General features: G+C 46.8%; 2 protein-coding genes across 2 annotated transcripts in view; both read left to right on the top strand.

The window, feature by feature from the left end:
• TULP3 (TUB like protein 3) overlaps window positions 1–15,207 on the top strand; it is a 103,141-nt gene extending 87,934 nt beyond the window's left edge. The window contains 3 exon segments of the mRNA XM_054039686.1: window positions 5,350–5,448; window positions 8,995–9,166; window positions 9,677–15,207. Coding sequence (XP_053895661.1) covers window positions 5,350–5,448; window positions 8,995–9,166; window positions 9,677–9,810 — 405 coding nt within the window. The 3' untranslated portion in view covers window positions 9,811–15,207.
• TEAD4 (TEA domain transcription factor 4) overlaps window positions 15,157–18,414 on the top strand; it is a gene marked incomplete at its 5' end in the record, with an annotated part of 81,975 nt that continues 78,717 nt past the window's right edge. Inside the window, one exon of the mRNA XM_054039697.1 lies at window positions 15,157–15,208. Within this exon, the coding sequence (XP_053895672.1) occupies window positions 15,157–15,208 (52 nt within the window). The remainder of the gene's footprint in view (window positions 15,209–18,414) is intronic.

Raw genomic sequence — 18,414 nt, 5'->3', positions numbered from 1 at the left:
CAGGGAGACCAGGATCCTCCCCTGGATCCCTTACCACCAGAGGCATCTTCCTCTTCCTCTCCGGATGAGGCAGTGGCGGGCACGTCGTGCACAGGTCCACCCCCAATAGACCTTCGGGCTCATCAGGACCTGTTACGTAGGATGGCCCGTAACATGGACATACAGACGGAGGAGATAGTGGAAGTGCAGGACCCCATTGTAAATATCCTCGCGGCGGATGTCCCATCAAGAGTGGCGTTGCCCCTGATCCGCACGATCCAGGCGAACGCAACTACGATATGGCAAACCCCTGCCTCTATCCCACCTACAGCGAGAGGGGTGGAAAGAAAGTACTTTGTCCCTTCCAAAGACTACGAGTACTTGTATACCCATCCCCAGCCGTGTTCACTGGTGGTGTCATCAGTGAATGCAAGGGAGCGCCACGGTCAACAAGCTGCAGCGCCCAAATCAAAGGAGGCTAAGCGACTCGATTTGTTTGGCCGTAAAGTTTATTCAGCTGGAGGGCTGCAACTTAGAGCGGCTAACCAGCAGGCGCTCCTGAGCCGCTACAACTTTAATTCCTGGAACTCTATGGGGAAGTTCACGGAATTGGTTCCCCAAGAGTCCAGGGAAGAGTTTGGGGCCTTGGTTGAGGAGGGTAAGAAGGTGGCTCGGACCTCCTTACAGGCCTCCCTGGACATAGCGGACTCGGCCGCGAGAACCCTGGCCGCAGGTATCACTATGCGAAGGACCTCCTGGCTCCAAGTTTCGGGTTTGCCCCCTGAATTACAGCAAACCCTACAGGATTTGCCCTTTGAAGGACAGGGGTTGTTCTCGGAGAAGACGGACTCTCGATTGCAGAGCCTCAAGGACTCCAGGACAATCATGCGCTCCCTGGGGATGCATGTTGCGGGTCCCCAGCGCAGACCATTTAGGCCCTAGCCTCAACGTTTTTACCCCCCTCCACCTTGTCAGAGACAGGACCCTGCCAGAAGGCGAGGGCGAGGTGGTAGGAGAAGATGGGCTGGCCCTCAACCCGGTCAGAACCAGGGGCCACCAAGACCACCTTCAGGTCCTAGACAGAACTTTTGAAGGTGTGGTCGAGGACGGCGCCCTAGTCATCCCCCAGGATCCAGCCCCCTCCTTTCGGGATCGCCTCTCCCACTTCCACCGTGCTTGGTCCCTTATAACTTCGGACCGTTGGGTCCTCCGCACGGTGGAGAGGGGATACGCTATCCAGTTTTCTTCTATCCCCCCCTCCCACCCCCCTTCCCCGTCCCTCTTCAGGGACCCTTCTCACGAGCAACTTCTTATACAGGAGGTTTCTACGCTCCTTGCCATGGGGGCCATAGAGGAGGTTCCGATAGAGTTAAGGGGCAGGGGATTTTATTCCCGTTACTTCCTGATCCCCAAGTCCAAAGGAGGTCTGCGGCCCATCTTGGACTTGCGCGGACTCAACAAATTCGTAGTAAAGTTGAAGTTCCGCATGGTCTCTTTGGGGGCCATTATCCCTTCCCTCGATCCTGGAGACTGGTTCGCCGCCCTCGACATGAAAGACGCTTACTTTCATATCGCAATTTACCCGCCTCACAGACGCTATCTGCGATTCGTGGTAAGCAGAGTGCACTATCAATTTGCAGTCCTTCCCTTCGGCCTATCCTCGGCCCCAAGAGTGTTCACGAAATGTATGGCTGTCGTGGCAGCGTACCTTCGTCGACAAGGGATACAGGTGTTCCCGTACCTAGACGACTGGCTGGTACGCGGTCGCACCAAAGAGCAAGTTCGAGGTCATGTCCACATAATAGTGCACACATTCAACAAGTTGGGCATCCTTCTCAACAAGGACAAATCCACTCTAGAACCTACCCAGAGAATAGAATTCATCGGCGCAGTCCTAGACTCCAGACGTGCACAAGCCATCCTGCCAGACAACCGCTTTTGTACCATCACGAGCCTCATTCAAGGGCTCAGGGCCTTCCCAACTACCACGGTGAGGTCGTGCCTCACCCTACTGGGTCACATGGCTTCCTGCACGTACGTAACCAGGCATGCCAGACTTCGGCTTCGCCCACTCCAGACCTGGGTGTCATCGATATACTGCCCACATCGGGACAGCCTGAACATGGTGGTCACGATCCCGAACTCGATCCTGACCTCCCTCACCTGGTGGCTAGATCACAATGTGGTTTGCGAGGGGATGCCATTTCACGCACCACAACCCTCTCTGCAACTGGTTACAGACGCTTCATCTCTGGGTTGGGGCGCCCACCTCAACGAACACCATACTCAGGGCCTGTGGACTGCATCTCAGTTAGCCCTGCACATCAATGTTCGGGAACTGATGGCGGTGCGCCTGGCGTGCCAGGCATTTCTCAATCTCCTACGTGGCCGTTGTGTGTTAGTTCTCATCGACAACACCACGGCCATGTTTTACATCAACAAGCAAGGAGGAGCACGTTCGTCAATTCTATGCCAAGAGGCCATTCACCTGTGGGACTTCTGCATCGCCCACTCAATCCATCTTACGGCATCGTTCCTCCCTGGAGTCCAGAATACTTTAGCGGACCGACTCAGCAGGTCTTTTCAGACGCACGAGTGGTCCATCCGTCCGGACATCATACATTTCGTCTTCCGGAAGTGGGGGTTTCCCCAGATAGACCTGTTTGCATCTCGAGACAACAGGAAGTGCCACGTGTTCTGCTCCCTGCAAGGTCGAGCTCCGGGCTCCCTCTCGGATGCGTTTCTCCTTCCCTGGAAAGACCACCTGTTTTATGCCTTCCCTCCGTTTCCTCTGGTCCACAAGGTACTGCTCAAATTGCGCAGAGACCAGGCACAGGTAATTCTGATCGCTCCAGCATGGCCGAGACAACATTGGTACACCACATTGTTGGAACTCTCGATTCGGACACCGATCCCGCTTCCATTATGTCCGGATCTCATCTCTCAGGACCACGGCCGACTGCGTCACCCCGACCTGCATTCTCTTCACCTCACGGCGTGGCTGCTCCATGGTTCTCCCAGACAGAACAACAATGCTCACTATCGGTCCAACAGATTCTGTTGAGCAGTAGGAAGCCCTCAACACGAGCCACGTATTTGGCCAAGTGGAAGCGGTTCTCCTGTTGGTGCGAACAACGAGCCACGTCCCCGTTACAGGCACCTATTCCTCTCATATTGGAATATCTCCTCTCCCTAAAACAGCAGGGGTTGGCGATATCTTCAATTAGAGTTCACCTGGCCGCTATATCAGCCTTTCACCCAGGGGAACTCGCGTCCTCGGTATTCTCTAACCCGATGGTCGTTAGATTCCTCAAGGGCTTAGACCGGATGTACCCACAACAACGTCAGCCCGTCCCGACGTGGGACCTTAACCTGGTTCTCTCCAAGCTCACAGGTCCTCCATTTGAGCCACTGGCCACCTGTTCACTTTTGTACCTATCCTGGAAGACAGCCTTCCTCGTAGCCATCACCTCAGCAAGGCGCGTTTCTGAACTCAGGGCGCTTACATCCGAGCCCCCTTATACAGTTTTCCATAAGGATAAAGTGCAGCTTCGTCCACATCCTGCCTTTCTCCCTAAGGTGGTTTCTCCATTTCATATCAACCAGGATATATTTCTCCCGGTCTTTCATCCTAAACCACATGCTACTCGCCAGGATCAACGTTTGCATTCTCTGGACGTACGCAGGGCCCTGGCTTTCTATATTGACCGCACAAGGCACTTTAGGAAGACGACGCAACTCTTCGTTGCAGTGGCCGACCGAATGAAAGGCTCACCGGTCTCCTCACAACGCCTATCCTCCTGGATTACGTCTTGCATCCGGACTTGCTATGACCTGGCAGGTGTCTCAGCACCGCACCTCACCGCTCACTCCACGAGGGCCCAAGCTTCCTCGACTGCTTTCCTGGCACAAGTTCCGATCCAGGATATTTGTAGAGCGGCGGTTTGGTCATCAGTCCACACGTTTACAGCTCACTATGCACTAGTGCAGCAGTCCAGGGACGATGCTGCATTCGGATCAGCGGTTTTGCACACAGCAATGTCTCACTCCGACCCCACCACCTAAGTTGGGCTTGGGAGTCACCTAATGGAATGGATATGAGCAAGCACTCGAAGAAGAAAAGACGGTTACTCACCATTGTAACTGTTGTTCTTCGAGATGTGTTGCTCATATCCATTCCAAACCCGCCCCCCCTTCCCCACTGTCGGAGTAGCCGGCAAGAAGGAACTGAGGGGGCGCCGGGTCGGCTGGGGTATATATTCAGCGCCATGAAGGCGCCACTCTAGGGGGCTCCACAGCCGACCCGCCGGTGTTGCTAGGGTAGAAAATTCTCCGACGATCGTGCACGCGGCGCGCGCACACCTAATGGAATGGATATGAGCAACACATCTCGAAGAACAACAGTTACAACGGTGAGTAACCGTCTTTTACTTACCTGTAAGTGGAAGTTCTTTGAGATGTGTGGTACCTCTGTGTATTCCACTACCCGCTGTTCTTCCCCTCTGCTTTGGATCTTATCTGATTCGCGGTGGAGAAGGCACTGAAGAGGCAGTTGGTCCTCCCTGCCCTTTATCATCTTGGTCAGGAACACAAGGTGAACTGGGGCACATGCACAGACCAATGGACACTACTTTCAAATTCTCCAACTCCAGGCGCATGGTGCGCATGCATAACCCACACTGGAATACATATAGGGACCACACATGTTGAAGAACCTCCAGTTACAGGTAAGTAACTTCCTCTTACTCCACCTGTAGGGCAGCGAAGATATGTGGCATTCCCTGCTGCACTTTGGAGTAGACTTGTTTGTTTTAGGATGAAAGCTAAGCCATATGCTGACTCCAGATCCCCCATGAGTTTCTTTTATCTTCTCTACAAGATCACAGTTTGGGAGAAACTACTAAATATAGCCTTAAAAATAAATCAAAAGCTAAGGAGAATTAAATAGATTGTCCATTTAGACTATAAGGTCCCTGGAGAATTGACAAAGTACAGATGCAGTCAGAGTTATGCTATCTATAATTGTGTTTATATCTCTGTTGCTAGCAGGGATCTAGCACATTTCCCCTCAACAATATGAACCACATTTATTGTCCGAGAATGACACTAGACAAATTGTGTAATAAAACCATGCTTTAGGTTATATTTGGAAGATTATCTATAGTACTGTTTGGTTAATGTGGTTTTGGAGGAGAAAACGAATTGTATCACTAATAGTCAAGGAAACAATGCTGATTGCAACAGTGTTTAAATACAGATATAGCTGGCATGTTTCTGATTCCAGGGTACACAGGGTATTAAAGGTCAATCTCATTATCTTCTCTCCTGGATGAGGTAGTGTTGAAAAGAACTTATTTCCTTATCTTTTAGGAAACCAATGTCCTAGGATTCAAGGGCCCCAGGAAGATGTCCGTGATCATTCCAGGGATGAACATGAACCACAAGCGGATTCCAATCAGACCACGAAATGTAAGTTTGGAACTGGGTCAGATTCTAATAGCGCAAGGAAGGAAGTTTTAATATCTTAGAGATCCAAATGTCCATTATTGGCAATCATAGAAATTAGAGGGAAAAGACCTGTTGGGTCCCAACTATCCCATCTGGAAGTTAGCATGGGATTCTTCACTAAACTGTGCTTTTCCAGACCACTTTTAAATTACTCCCGTAATAGGATTCCACCATTGCCCTTGGGAAACTGGTTGATCTGATAGGCCTCATGATTGGTAAACTTTTCTTGATATTCAGCTTAAAATGTCATTTTCTTAATTTCAGCCTATTTCTTCTTGCTTGTAGCCCTTGTGCAACTCTCTAAATTTTGCCTCTCTCCTTACTTGTCGTTTAGCCAGGCGGACCATATTTAGCTCTTTTTTTTTATTATTCCTGTAGTGAGTAGGAGCCCTAGTCATGGCTGGACTCCATTGTGATAGGTGCTGTACAAACACAGAACAAAAAGACGGTCCCTGGCCTAAAGACTTTACATTCTAAGAATAAATCAAGAGACAACAGGTGGATGAAGACAGAGAAAGAAGCACAAGAAAACAATGAGTCAATATTGGTCAGCGTGACGGGCAGTGGTCTCAGCACACCAGCAGCCTAGCCATTGTCCAGTTGTTGTTTTTTCAGGAATCCTAGAAAAGGAGAGTTTTAAAGAAGGATTCAAACAAGGATAATCAGATCGCTTTGCAGGTCTCTACAGGGAGGGCCTCCCAAGCATGAGGGGCAACATGAAGAAAGCATGAAGGTGCTGTTGGAAAATTTTAACAAGTGGGTGATGAAGGCTGACATCATGGGCCAATCAGAGATGGGAGTTGACATTTAGATAGCGAATGAGAGCTAAATAGAGTGGGTATAGGGTATAAAGGGCCTTGACAGTGAAGCCAAGTAAGAATCTTATGTTTGATGTGATAGAGAAGTGGAGGGATGTAAAGAGAGGAATGACATGGTCAAAGCAAGAGGCCAGGAAAATGCAGCATTCTGACTGGATATGAGCGGAGCAAGACTGCATTTGTTATGCCCAAGAAAAGGATGTTGCAGCAATAGACACCTGAGATGATGAGAGCCTGAACGAGTGTTGTAGCTGTGTGGATGGATAGGAAAGACCGTATGTTAAAGATGTTATGCAGAAAGAATCTGCAAGACTTAGACATATCCCGGGAGCAAGATGAGGGGATTTGACTCAGAGCTGGTGAAAAAGAGGCTGGGATTGCAGGCATGGGATTCAGTTAAGTTGGAGAAGCAGAGTTATTTCTCTAGGAAGATGGCAGAACGAAAGGAGGAGTGAACAAATCTGTAGTGGAGGAAGTGGTCCTGGTCACAGGATTTCTGCTAGACACGCTCCACAGCGCAAGAGCCCGAGCAGGCGCAGAAGAAGTGGATGTTGGGGCCGAGGGTGAGCCAAGGCTGGGTTCTGCCTGAGCAGACGTTGTGATGAGAGAGAGAGAGAGGCAAAACAGTCAAGAGTGAAGCATGGAGAGAAACAACCATATCAATGGAAGAGAGGGCATAAGTCCATTTATCTAACTCTAACTGTTTTTTTTTTTCCACTTTGCTGAACTCATTCCAATTTGTCAGTAGTTTTCTTGTAATTAAATGCCCTGAACTGAATACAATATTCCAGATGTGGTCTCACTAGAAATATATAGGACCAGATGTGCCAAGGCACAGCCCTTACTAGGAGGCGATATAGAGCCAACCACCCCAGTGTGGGCTATGGGAGTCATTATATCTCAGGAGGTCACTATGCCTGATTGAGCTCTTGGAGATCACAGTTGATTCATCATCCCTTAGGAGAATGCAATATGCATCCACTAGATCAGGGGTTCTCAAACTGGGGGTCAGAACTCCTCAGAGGGTCACGAGGTTATTACATGAGGGGTCACGGGCTGTCAACCTCCACCCTAAACCCTGCTTGGCTCCAGCATTTACAGTGGTGTTAAAGATATTTAAGTGTGTTTAATTTATTAGGGGGTCGCACTCAGAGGCTTGCTGTGTGAAAGGGGTTGCCAGTAAAAAAGTTTGAGACCCACTGCACTAGATAGTGCAGTAGGGGGGGATCCAGTCCATTGCCCAGTCTCTTTCCCCTATCCATTTTATTGGCGTTAAAATCTGAGTCTAAGGGTATGTCTTCACTATCCACCGGATTGGCAGATAGTAATGGATCTATCAGGGATCGAATTTAGCATGTCTCATCTAGACACGATAAATCGATCCCCGAACGCGCTCCCTGTCGACTCCGGAACTCCACCAAAGCGAGAGGCAGTAGCGGAGTCGACGGGGAGCCGCGGCCGTCAATCCCGCGCCGTGAGGACCCGAGGTAATTCGATCTAAGATACTTTGACTTTAGCTATGCTATTCACATAGCTGAAGCTGCGTATCTTAGATCGATTCCCCCCCCCCCTTGTGTAGACCAGCCCTAAGAGAGGCCCATAGTGCTCAGGAGAGCGTAGGGACTGCAATCAAGGCTGGCCCCTTACATGGGATACAGGGTTCAGGAGTGGCTATCTGTGGCTTTGCTCAAATACCAGCCACAAATTTAGCCCATATAGATTCATCATCATCTACCTGGTCTGTGACATGATGCCTCTGAATAAGCAGTGACTGTTCTTCTCTAAATGATGGCCCCACTGCCATTTCTAAATGTAATTTGTTGATGCCCATTCCCAAAGTCCTATGGGCATCCTTAGAGAAACAAATAAAATCAGAGATACAATTAATTAGTAAACCTATTTAAAAAAACAAACAAACAAACCCAAGAAGCAACAGTCAGCTCTCTACATCCTACTCAGATTTTTACCATAAATAAATTAATCACTCAAACCTCCCCAAACAACTGCTTTCCGAGCATCTCCCTCCATGGAATAACTTCAGTTTGGATAGTTTTTCTCAATTTTAATAGCTTTTATTTTTTAAGGTTGAAGTTCATTTTGTCACTTGTCCTTGCCACTTTGTCCTCACAACTGTTTGCAGTTCCTCCCAATTTACTGTTCTTCTCAGATGTAGTGAACGTGCTGTTTTACCCCCCCTTCACATTTCCATGTGTTTGTGTACCTATACCTAAACCAGGTAGAATGGGGGGAAAGCACTTTAATCCATACATACTTGTAGCCCACTTCAGCCTTTGAATTTCCCTCTACAACATCCCAACTTCTTGCATCAGGGAGTTAAAGATATCCTGGTTATTTCTTTTTCCTTTGAAGGTTACAAGGTGGGAATTGGAGGTTTGGTACTGGAGGAAAAGGCTCCCAGGGGGTTAGAAATAGACTCCTGCCAGTACATTGAGAGCAGGTGCAGAAGGTGCTCTCACTGTGTCCCGTGGTTAGGATTGCATGGGCCCAGCAGGAGAGAGAACCTCAGGACTGGGAGAGTATGGAAATATCTCCTGCAGGATCTTATTTCAGCAGGGTTGAGTTCACTGTTCACTAGATCAGGGGGATTCATGGTTGCAGAGTAAACACAACCTGAGGGAAGCAGTGACTAAAAGTGGACCCTCCCAAGTATAATTTTTCTCTTGAGCAGGAACATGAGAGTTTGCTATCAAAATGGCAAAATAAAAACCTGGAAAACCTGATTGAGCTGCACAACAAGGCTCCAGTCTGGAATGATGACACTCAGTCGTACGTCTTGAATTTCCATGGGAGAGTCACTCAGGCCTCGGTGAAGAACTTCCAGATTGTCCATGAGAATGACCGTAAGAGCTAAGGGTTGTGCCGGGGTGGGGTGGGAGATGTGGGGCTGCCACTCTAGTGAGCAAAAGAGCATTGTTTCATTAGGGCTGGGAAAATATGGGAACACTGCTCTACACAAGGGATATGGGATGGGCAAGAACGGGATGGGGGATATAGTCCAGAGGATCTTGGGACATTTGGAGTGATATGGGACCTCCCCTTCACTCTAGAGGTGGAAGGGATGACAGGATAGCTGCATCAGAGGAGAGGCGAATGCAGGCCTTCTGCTGAAGATGGAGAGGAGAGTAATATGGGATTGCTGTCCCAGCCAAAGCATAGGTATGGGATTGCTCTGTAAAAGAAGTCAGCAGGACTGTTGTTGTAGAAAAGCAGATTCTGAGCCACTCTGGTAAGGAGGAGAAGATGGGATAGTCTCTCCAGTCAGGTGTATTTGGAACTGTTTCACTCTTTCTCCTCTTACCTCTCTCTTTGTGAATTAGTTGGTCTCTGACCCCCTCTCTCTGCCTCCCTAGCTGACTACATTGTGATGCAGTTTGGTCGTGTAGCAGAAGACGTGTTCACTCTGGACTATAATTACCCCCTGTGTGCCCTCCAGGCCTTTGCCATTGGACTCTCCAGCTTTGACAGCAAATTGGCATGTGAATGATGGAGACAGCGGACTTGGACGTGGAACTTGCTCCCATCCCTGCACCTTGTAGATGAGTTCTGGGTGGAATCATGAGAAGTATCCTGGGGACAAAAAGGGAACTGGAGGCCAGATATCTGTGGCCTTAACAAGAAGCAAATAGTAGATTTGGGGGCTTTACAGTAGCTGATAGGGACCATGGCCCTTTTTGGAAGGGAGATCGCTGCATGTGCACTGGGGGAAGGCAAGGATAGTGTGTGATGTCTTTGTTATCAGTATTAATGCTGCATTGAGAATCTTGATGGGAGATGGTGTGAGAGCTAATCCTGCTCCTTAGCAGCTAAGCATCACTGTGACTAGGAATTCCTGCAGTGGGGATCAGATTAATTGCGCTTTAGTGCCTAGGCACCTTGGATCTCACAACGCTCCTGTGCTCATGCAGCGTATATTAAGATTACTTTAGAGAAGGAAGAAGAGGTACAGTCTGTGCCGTCCCTTACCCCGCAAAGTAACTCTCCTGTCTAAGGCAAAGTTCAGAGAAAGAAGAGAGGGCACAAGCCTGATGTCCCTGTGCAGCTGTAAGCAGTGGTCAATGAACAAAGAATAGGAGCAAGCCCCATGCCTCTATAGCCACCCTTTTACTCTGCAGGATAATTCTCTTTCAAGGCTGATGGATCCCAGTTCCTGTTAATTGTTCTGCTGCTCATTATCCTGTGACAACCCTTTTACCAAATAAAGATCCCCCATCATTAGGGATGTGAGAAAAGCTCCTATGGTCACTTCTAAGTAAGCAATATTTATATTATGACCATCACTGTTTCTTTTATTCCTAACAGCTCTAAAAGTGAAATTGAATGGATCATTGGACCTGACAGAAACTGGCTGAGAAAGGCATGCCATTGACTATTCCTGAAATGCAGCATTCTAATTGCCTTAAATACTAGATTCTATAGGTCAGTCAATCAGAAACATTTTTTTTTAAATTTCTTTTATGAATAAAGTTTGCTGCATTTTAGGAATAAACTGATGTCTGAAGCTTTTCTTTGTTTTGTTTAGCAAATAAGAGCCTCTCCTGCAGCAGTCTGAATGGCTGATTCCAATTGCATGTGGTATAATAACCATAGATATCTCAAATCATGACCAGTTCAGTCAGTTTTATATAATCATTTAATCTGAATATGAGTTTAACCAAAAATAAGATTATAGACATTTTCCAAGGCACAAGGAAAGAAGAATATTGCAACAAGAGTGGCCAAAGTACTGCTCATCGGGCTCCATAACATGTCCTGTAGCAGCCCTCATCTTTAATTCTGGGTTGCAGTCAGTGGAGACCACAAGTCCCAGCATGCAATCCTCCTTGATCCACCAGCCTCAACTTGCATCAAATTGGAGCACTGCATATTGAGACCTATACATGGGCTGCACATCTGCTGTATATTAAAAAAGAGGGCAGCTACCATCCTGTCCATTTCATATTCTTTATGTACAGCTGTCAGAATCTTTCCTTTCACATTCATTATGTACAGTTAATTGCTCATTTGTCCCTCTGTTAAGCAAACTGTGGGTGTCCCCTTTTTTGCATGTACTGATCTGTTTTTAAAGGTTATTGGCAGCCCACAAGTCCTATCTGGATGCCCCCAGCAACCAGATTTTCATCATTGTGTCACGGTCTTTGCATTATATGTCACATAAGTCTCGCTATTGGTGAATATTATCTTGCTGTTTAATTTTCCAAAACATCAAACTTTGTGTAAACATTTTCTGATGCCAGAAAAAACGCTTCAATCATAGTCACATGTAATCTCTGTATTTAATTGTAAATGGTGAATTGTTGCTGATAGCTCCAGTTCTAAAAAATGCTTATCTCACAAGTTCCCAAGCTACACTGGCTGAGGTGCCATTGCATTCAAAGCAATCTCATCAGCATAGCAGTCAGCAAAGAGCGTTTGCGCCAGGTACCTCTTTTGTGTCTTCATGCACTTCCCGCTTGTGTTCTCGTGTGCTCCCAATTGACTGCTCTGCACTTCCTATCTACCTAGAAAAGCCAAGAAACCAGTTCCTAATGCCGCTGTCACAATTACTTTGTAACTAGGACCAGATGTAGAAAATTAGTTTATGTTCGCTTGGGGTTACTTGTAGGCATTGCATTAATTGCTAGTCCAGAAAAAGTTTCCTTGTGCTTAGCAAGGCGCCCTGCAACTCCCTGGTTCATCTCTCCAACTGGGTCAGTCAGCAAGGGCTCTCTCAAACTATTCAAGGTGGTAAACCCATGGGTGAGCTTAATTGATCATGGCTAAGTTAGTGCCTGTGATTCTTTAGGTTTCCTCATCAAGTTGCACAGACAGATGACCGAATTTCTTGTACCTCTTCTGAGGTGCTTTCTATAATGTGGGCATGTGACCCTTCACTTACCTTCTAGTATTGAAACTCTTTCTTTTGTCTCAGTTTTTGAGGTTGTTTTTTTTTAAAGGGATTGTACACAATGACCTTGTCATCACTAGCATTAAAGTGTGTTAGCCACAACTGTGTTAAAGCACAGGTTATTGCTAGCAAGTCCTCGCATGGTTTCTCTTGATACCATCCAGCAGGGAATTTTTCTAAAAAGGGTGATACCGTTGTGCTATGAAACAGTCCCATCAGCTGTCTGTGGGGTCAAACTAAAAGCCAGATTTTCAGACAAAAGTCCCAGTGCACACTGTTCAGGGAAATGGTACGCTCTGTCACATTGAAATGTGACTCTGGATATCTTGGGGTCAGCCCTAATGTGGACAGAAGCATGGGTCTGTTTTTTGTTGCCGTTTGAACAAGCAATAGCAATACAGGAGGTGGGCATTTACCTCTTCTCAGATGCTTTCAGACATATTTTATATATTGGAGGCTTCAGTACTCTGCCGTACTCTCTGTTCTTTTTGTGTTCTTCACCCACTCTGTTGCTGCTGTGTGTGCCAAAGGTCCACCTAGATGAGTGAGAGGCTGGCTTTGTGTGCTTCCTGTTGCTTCCAAGCTTTTTTTGCTCTGCAGAAACGTCCAGTGCTTTTTGGTCAAATATTGTTCTATATGAATTGTATTTATAACTTTTGTACTCTAATGAAAATAAAATAATTTATAAAAACCAAAAACAAACAACAAAACCCTAAACTCTGAATTGTTCTTATCTTGTCCTGTAGGATTTTTGCTGCATATGGTGTTTGCTGTCAGCTCTGATACCTCTGTCTCTCCTGCTTTGGCTACCCCTCTTTTTCTTACTGTCTCCCTCCACTCCATTTCTCTTCTTTCTGTATCATTCTCTCCTCATTTGTCTCCCCCACTTCTCCTCCATGCTGGTTTTACAAATATTTAGAAGTATGAGAATTGCCTTGGAAACACAAGTACTACCAATTTCCCTTCTGCACCACTAGGAGCTGCTTGCTGTCTATTTGTTCACTCCCCTCCCCTTGATTCTCCTGCTCCTCACACCCCTTCTCTCTCAAATGTTATGGGCTGCTGAGGGGGGTGCATTGGAAATATTTACCCAGGCCTGGTCACTTGTAGGGTGACCAGATGTCCTGACTTTATAGGGACAGTCCCGATTTTTGGGTCTTTTTCCCTGTCCCAATTTTTCACATTTGCTGACTGGTCACCCTAGTCACTTTCTCTAAGCCCCTCCTGTTGTCCAAGTGTCACATGGTGCAATTCTGGACCAGGATTGAAATAGGGTGAGGTAAAGGGGGCAGTACTGAGCTGAGGGTGTTTTTACTGGGGTGATATGAAGAGAAGTAAGTGTCTGCCTCACTGAGAGGAAATGTCCTTGTTCCAGTGACTTAAAACTTGAGGTAGGGGAGATCTAACTTTGCAGGCCCCTGTTCTGAATGCAGGTTGAACAATCATGTCCATTTCCCTCTAGCTTGGCCAGAATGGATACAGGGTGCAAGCACTACACTTTCATCTTAGCTCTATTCTACTCTCTGTGACTGTCTCAGAGATCTGCAGCAGACAGTTGCTATCTCTACAGCACTGGGTTGGCTGCAGTAATATCACACTCTCACTCCCACACCAAACACAACATCCAGAAAACTCTCAAGAACAGGCTGGGTACAGGAAGCAAATGCTACAGTCCAGTGTGAATCCTCATAGCGGGACTCAGAATGTAGCAGCTCCAAGGTGCTGTGAGGTCTCCAACTGATACACATCAAAGGCAGGAGTATTCATTTCTTATTCTTTTATGGCTCAATCCTGTTTGCATTGAAGTGTTGATATCAATAGGAGTAGACTCAGACTCTATTATGACAAAGCACACCCCACCCAACATGTTCTTCTACTACTTACTGGTATTAATAGCTCTGTGCACTTCACAGCTATTGTTACTGGAAAAGAATAACAAAGAAGGCAAGGAACTATTCCCCCACACCACCCTTTTCACAGATGGAGTGCTGGGAGTTTGCAGGAGGTCACCGCAGTCGGAGCTGGGGATAGAGCCCTGTCTAAAACAGCATACCCAAATCTCATCCACACTGCTTTTCTGAAGGAATGTGTCAAACCTATGGGCTTGAGTGCTGTCTGTAACCACTACATCCCACTCCCTTCCAGAGCTAGAATAGAACTGGGCATGGGTGTGGGCTACTGGTGAAGTATTTGTTGTATCCTCCTCTAGTGGCTGATCTACATGGAGGATAACAGCCTACTACTACTTACTACTATCAATTACTTATTTAGCTCAAGTAATAGAGGTCAGCTTTACCATATAGGTGAGAACAGGCTAAAGGTCAGAGGCTTCTCAGGAGTTCTTGTCCTTGTGTCTTCCAGCATTTTCAGTCTACAGTCCCTGTTTCCCCATTCTGTTCTCTTGTCCTGGTCTCCATGGAGTTCTTGTTCCCCTGCTGGGACTCAGAAGTCATTTTCCTGTTTCAGTTTGGGTAAATCTTTCCACACCTAGATAAGCTCTGTGGCCAGAAAGAAGCTCATCCTTTTTGCTAAAATGTGTCAAGGTAAAAAGCATTTAATTGGCAGTTGATATATATGAATGAATGTTGTTTCCACTAGACTTGAAGGTGGGATCTGATCTCATTTGCTTTGATAAAAGTAAAGTGATAGTTTAAAAAGAGAGAACCACTGAACTAAGCTACAACAAAACAAATGTGAACAAAGAATGATTTTCTTAACTTGAATTGAGATCCCCATTTATAAAAGAGAACTAGAATTACCCTTAGGGCTGGTCCACACTAACCCCCCACTTCGAACTAAGATACGCAACTTCAGCTACGTTATTCATGTACCTGAAGTCGAAGTATCTTAGTTAGAACTTACCGCGGGTCCACACGCGGCAGGCAGACTCCCCCATCGACTCCGCGTACTCCTCTCGCCAAGCAGGAGTACCGGCATTGACGGCGAGCACTTCCAGGATCGATCCCAGAAGATGGATTGCTTACTGCCGGACCCGGAGGTAAGTATAGACGTACCCTTAGAGTGCAGTTTTACTCTGAAAAGTGATTCCTAAAAATGAGTTCCATATTTGTCTGTCAATAGCTGTATATCAAACCTGTTCAGTTAACAGGAAAAAAGATTCCACTACTTCTGACCACCCCAAGCAAACTCCATTTGCATGCTCTGTCAAGTTCTTTCCTTGCAGATCATCTCCACTACTAAAGGTTCTACAGGCCAAATTCTACCCTTAGTGATACAGGTGCAAGCCCATTCATTTCAGTGCGGTTCTGCAACTGTAAGTGACTAGAATTTGGTGAACAATTCTGCTGATGATTCACAGGAAGGAATAAAATTCAGCTCCCCTTCTGAGCTGTGTTGACTCTGTAGGGGGAACAGGAGAGAAAATGTACATTAGCCACAAAGTCAGCAGATCTGACCTTCAGTACACATAGGAAGCAGATGTAATGAGTAATAAGATGCCATTTTTACAAAGTCATTTTTCACAGTAGTACTGCACATTAAACATCAGCTTTTAATCCTCATATGGTTTAGCAGAGACCCACAGTGGCTAAATGGGCTCATTACAGGTATACATTTAAAGGAAAACTGCAACACACACTTGAGTTTATTGTGTAGAATAACACCACACAGAATACATGGTTTATTTTAAATAACCAGTCATATCTTTATGTACATGGATATTACATAAAATTGTATGACTTAGAAAATGTATGTGGCCTCTCTGCATTCTAAGAGAAAATTAAAATAAAAATTCTAATTGTATCTAATTACAAAGAAAAGTAATCAGGTATCGGGGTAGCCGTGTTAGTCTGTATCTACAAAAACAACAAGGAGTCTGGTGGCACCTTAAAGACTAACAGATTTATTTGGGCATAAGCTTTCGTGAGTAAAAACCTCACTTCTTCGGCTGCATAGAGTGAAAGTTACAGATGCAGGCATTATATACTGACACATGGAGAGCAGGGAGTTACTTCCCAAGTGGAGAACCAGTGTTGACAGGACCAATTCAATCAGGGTGGATGTAGTCCACTCCCAATAATGAGGAGGTGTCAGTTCCAGGAGAGGAAAAGCTGCTTCTGTAATGAGCCAGCCACTCCCAGTCCCTATTCAAGCCCAGTTTAATGGTGTTAAATTTGCAAATGAATTTTAGTTCTGCTGTTTCTCTTTGAAGTCTGTTTCTGAAGTTTTTTTGTTCAATGATAGTGAGTTTTAAATCTGTAATAGAATGACCAGGGAGATTGAAGTGTTCACTTACTGGCTTTTGTATGTTACCATTCCTGATGTCCGATTTGTGTCCATTGATTCTTTTGCGGAGGGACTGTCCGGTTTGGCCAATGTACATGGCAGAGGGGCATTGCTGGCACATGATGGCATATATAACATTAGTAGATGTGCAGGTGAATGAGCCCTTGATGGTGTGGTTGATGTGGTTGGGTCCTCTGATGGTGTCACCAGAGTAGATATGGGGTTGGAGCAAATTTGGTTGTAACTTAGGGCTTGGCTGTAGACAATGGATTGTGTGATGTGTCTTGGATGGAAGCTGGAGGCATGTAGGTACGTCTAGCAGTCAGTAGGTTTCCGGTATAGGGTGGTGTTTATGTGACCATCACTTATTTGCACTGTAGTGTCCAGGAAGTGGATCTCTTGTGTGGACTGGTCCAGGCTGAGGTTGATGGTGGGGTGGAAATTGTTGAAGTCCAGGTAGAATTCTTCAAGGGCCTCCTTTCCGTGGGTCCATATGATGAAGATGTCATCAATGTAACGCAAGTCCTAAGATACAACCGAATTTGCTCCAACCCTCAGACAGAGACAAACACCTACAAGATCTTTATCAAGCATTCTTAAAACTACACTACCCACCCTATAGCAAACGTCGTTGCCTATTCTGTCCCCAAATCTACTCTGGCGACACCATCAGAGGACCCAACCACATCAGCCACACTACAATGAGCATTTGGGTTAAATGTACAGCCTGTGTTATGCAGGACATTGGACTAGAGGATCTAATGGTCCCTTCTGGCCTTAAACTCTATGAAATCTATACTCTATGAAACCAGCAAAAGCGATACCAGTATAAGCACAGTTACACTATATAACGGTCTGCAGAAGGGCTTTTACTGGCATAGCTATATAGTTTTTTTTATTTAAATCACCCCCTAAATGACATAGTAATGCTTGTAAAAATTTTAAGTGTAGACCAGGCTTCAATTTCCCCAGTTGTAAAATGGAGAAAAGTGCCATCGTGACACAGAAGAATATATCCCACTGTTCATAAGTTCAAAGGGTCAGTAAGTTGTTCTGCCCTGCATTTGCCTTCCTAGTTAAACTAACCTACTTTATAGGGTTTTTTGAGAGGGTTAGGTAGATGTTTGTCAAGTGCTTTGGATATGAAAATGTGCACAAGGGTGAAGTGTTTTTATAATGGAAAATGAAACTGAAAGAATGGGCTGTGCTGCAGGGAGTGGGGTGGATGACTCATTAGAGAGGGGCTCTTTCTTCTTTAGTCAGTACTGACCCTAATGTCTCCCTGCATGGCACGACAGGGTGCTGTGCTGAGAGAGTGGGGTGGGTAACTTGAGAGGAGATGGTCTATTCCTTCTGACTCAGTGCTGACCCCAGTGTCCCAGTATGGGGTAGTGCAATGGTTTTCAAAGTTCGGGTTGCAACCCAGTACTGGGGGTTGCAGAATGCAAAGCACTGGGTCGCCTTGCTCAACACTCACGGATCCTGGCATCCGGCTAGTAAAAACGTAGTCCCTACCTGTTCTGACACCGCGCTGCGCCCCAGAACCGGCCAGCAGCAGGTCCGGCTCGTAGGCAGGGGGGCCACAAGTCTCTGCACGCTGCCCCCAACCCGAGCACTGGCTCCACACTCCCACTGGCTAGGAACCGGCCAATGGGAGCTGGGGGTGGTGGTGCCTGCAGGTAAGAGCCACGTGGAGCCGCTTGCGTGCTTCTGCCTAGGAGCTGGACCTGCTGGCCGCTTCCAGGGCACAGCGTGGTCTGCGGTGCCCGGACGGTGTGAAGCCTGCCTCTGCACCCCGGCTGTGCTACTGACCAGGAGCCACCGGAGATAAGACCGCATCCCAATCCCCTGCCCCAGTGCTGAGCCCCCCCAAACCCAGAGCCCCTTCCTGCACCCCAACTCCCTCCTCCCCAGCCGCACCCCAGAGCCTGCACCCCCAGCCCAGTGCCCTGACCCCCT

The sequence above is a fragment of the Malaclemys terrapin genome, chromosome 1 (genome assembly GCF_027887155.1).
Source record: "Malaclemys terrapin pileata isolate rMalTer1 chromosome 1, rMalTer1.hap1, whole genome shotgun sequence".
Lineage (NCBI taxonomy): Eukaryota > Metazoa > Chordata > Testudines > Emydidae > Malaclemys > Malaclemys terrapin.
Note: the sequence above shows the minus strand (reverse complement) of the source record. Positions and strands in the feature narration are given on the sequence as shown.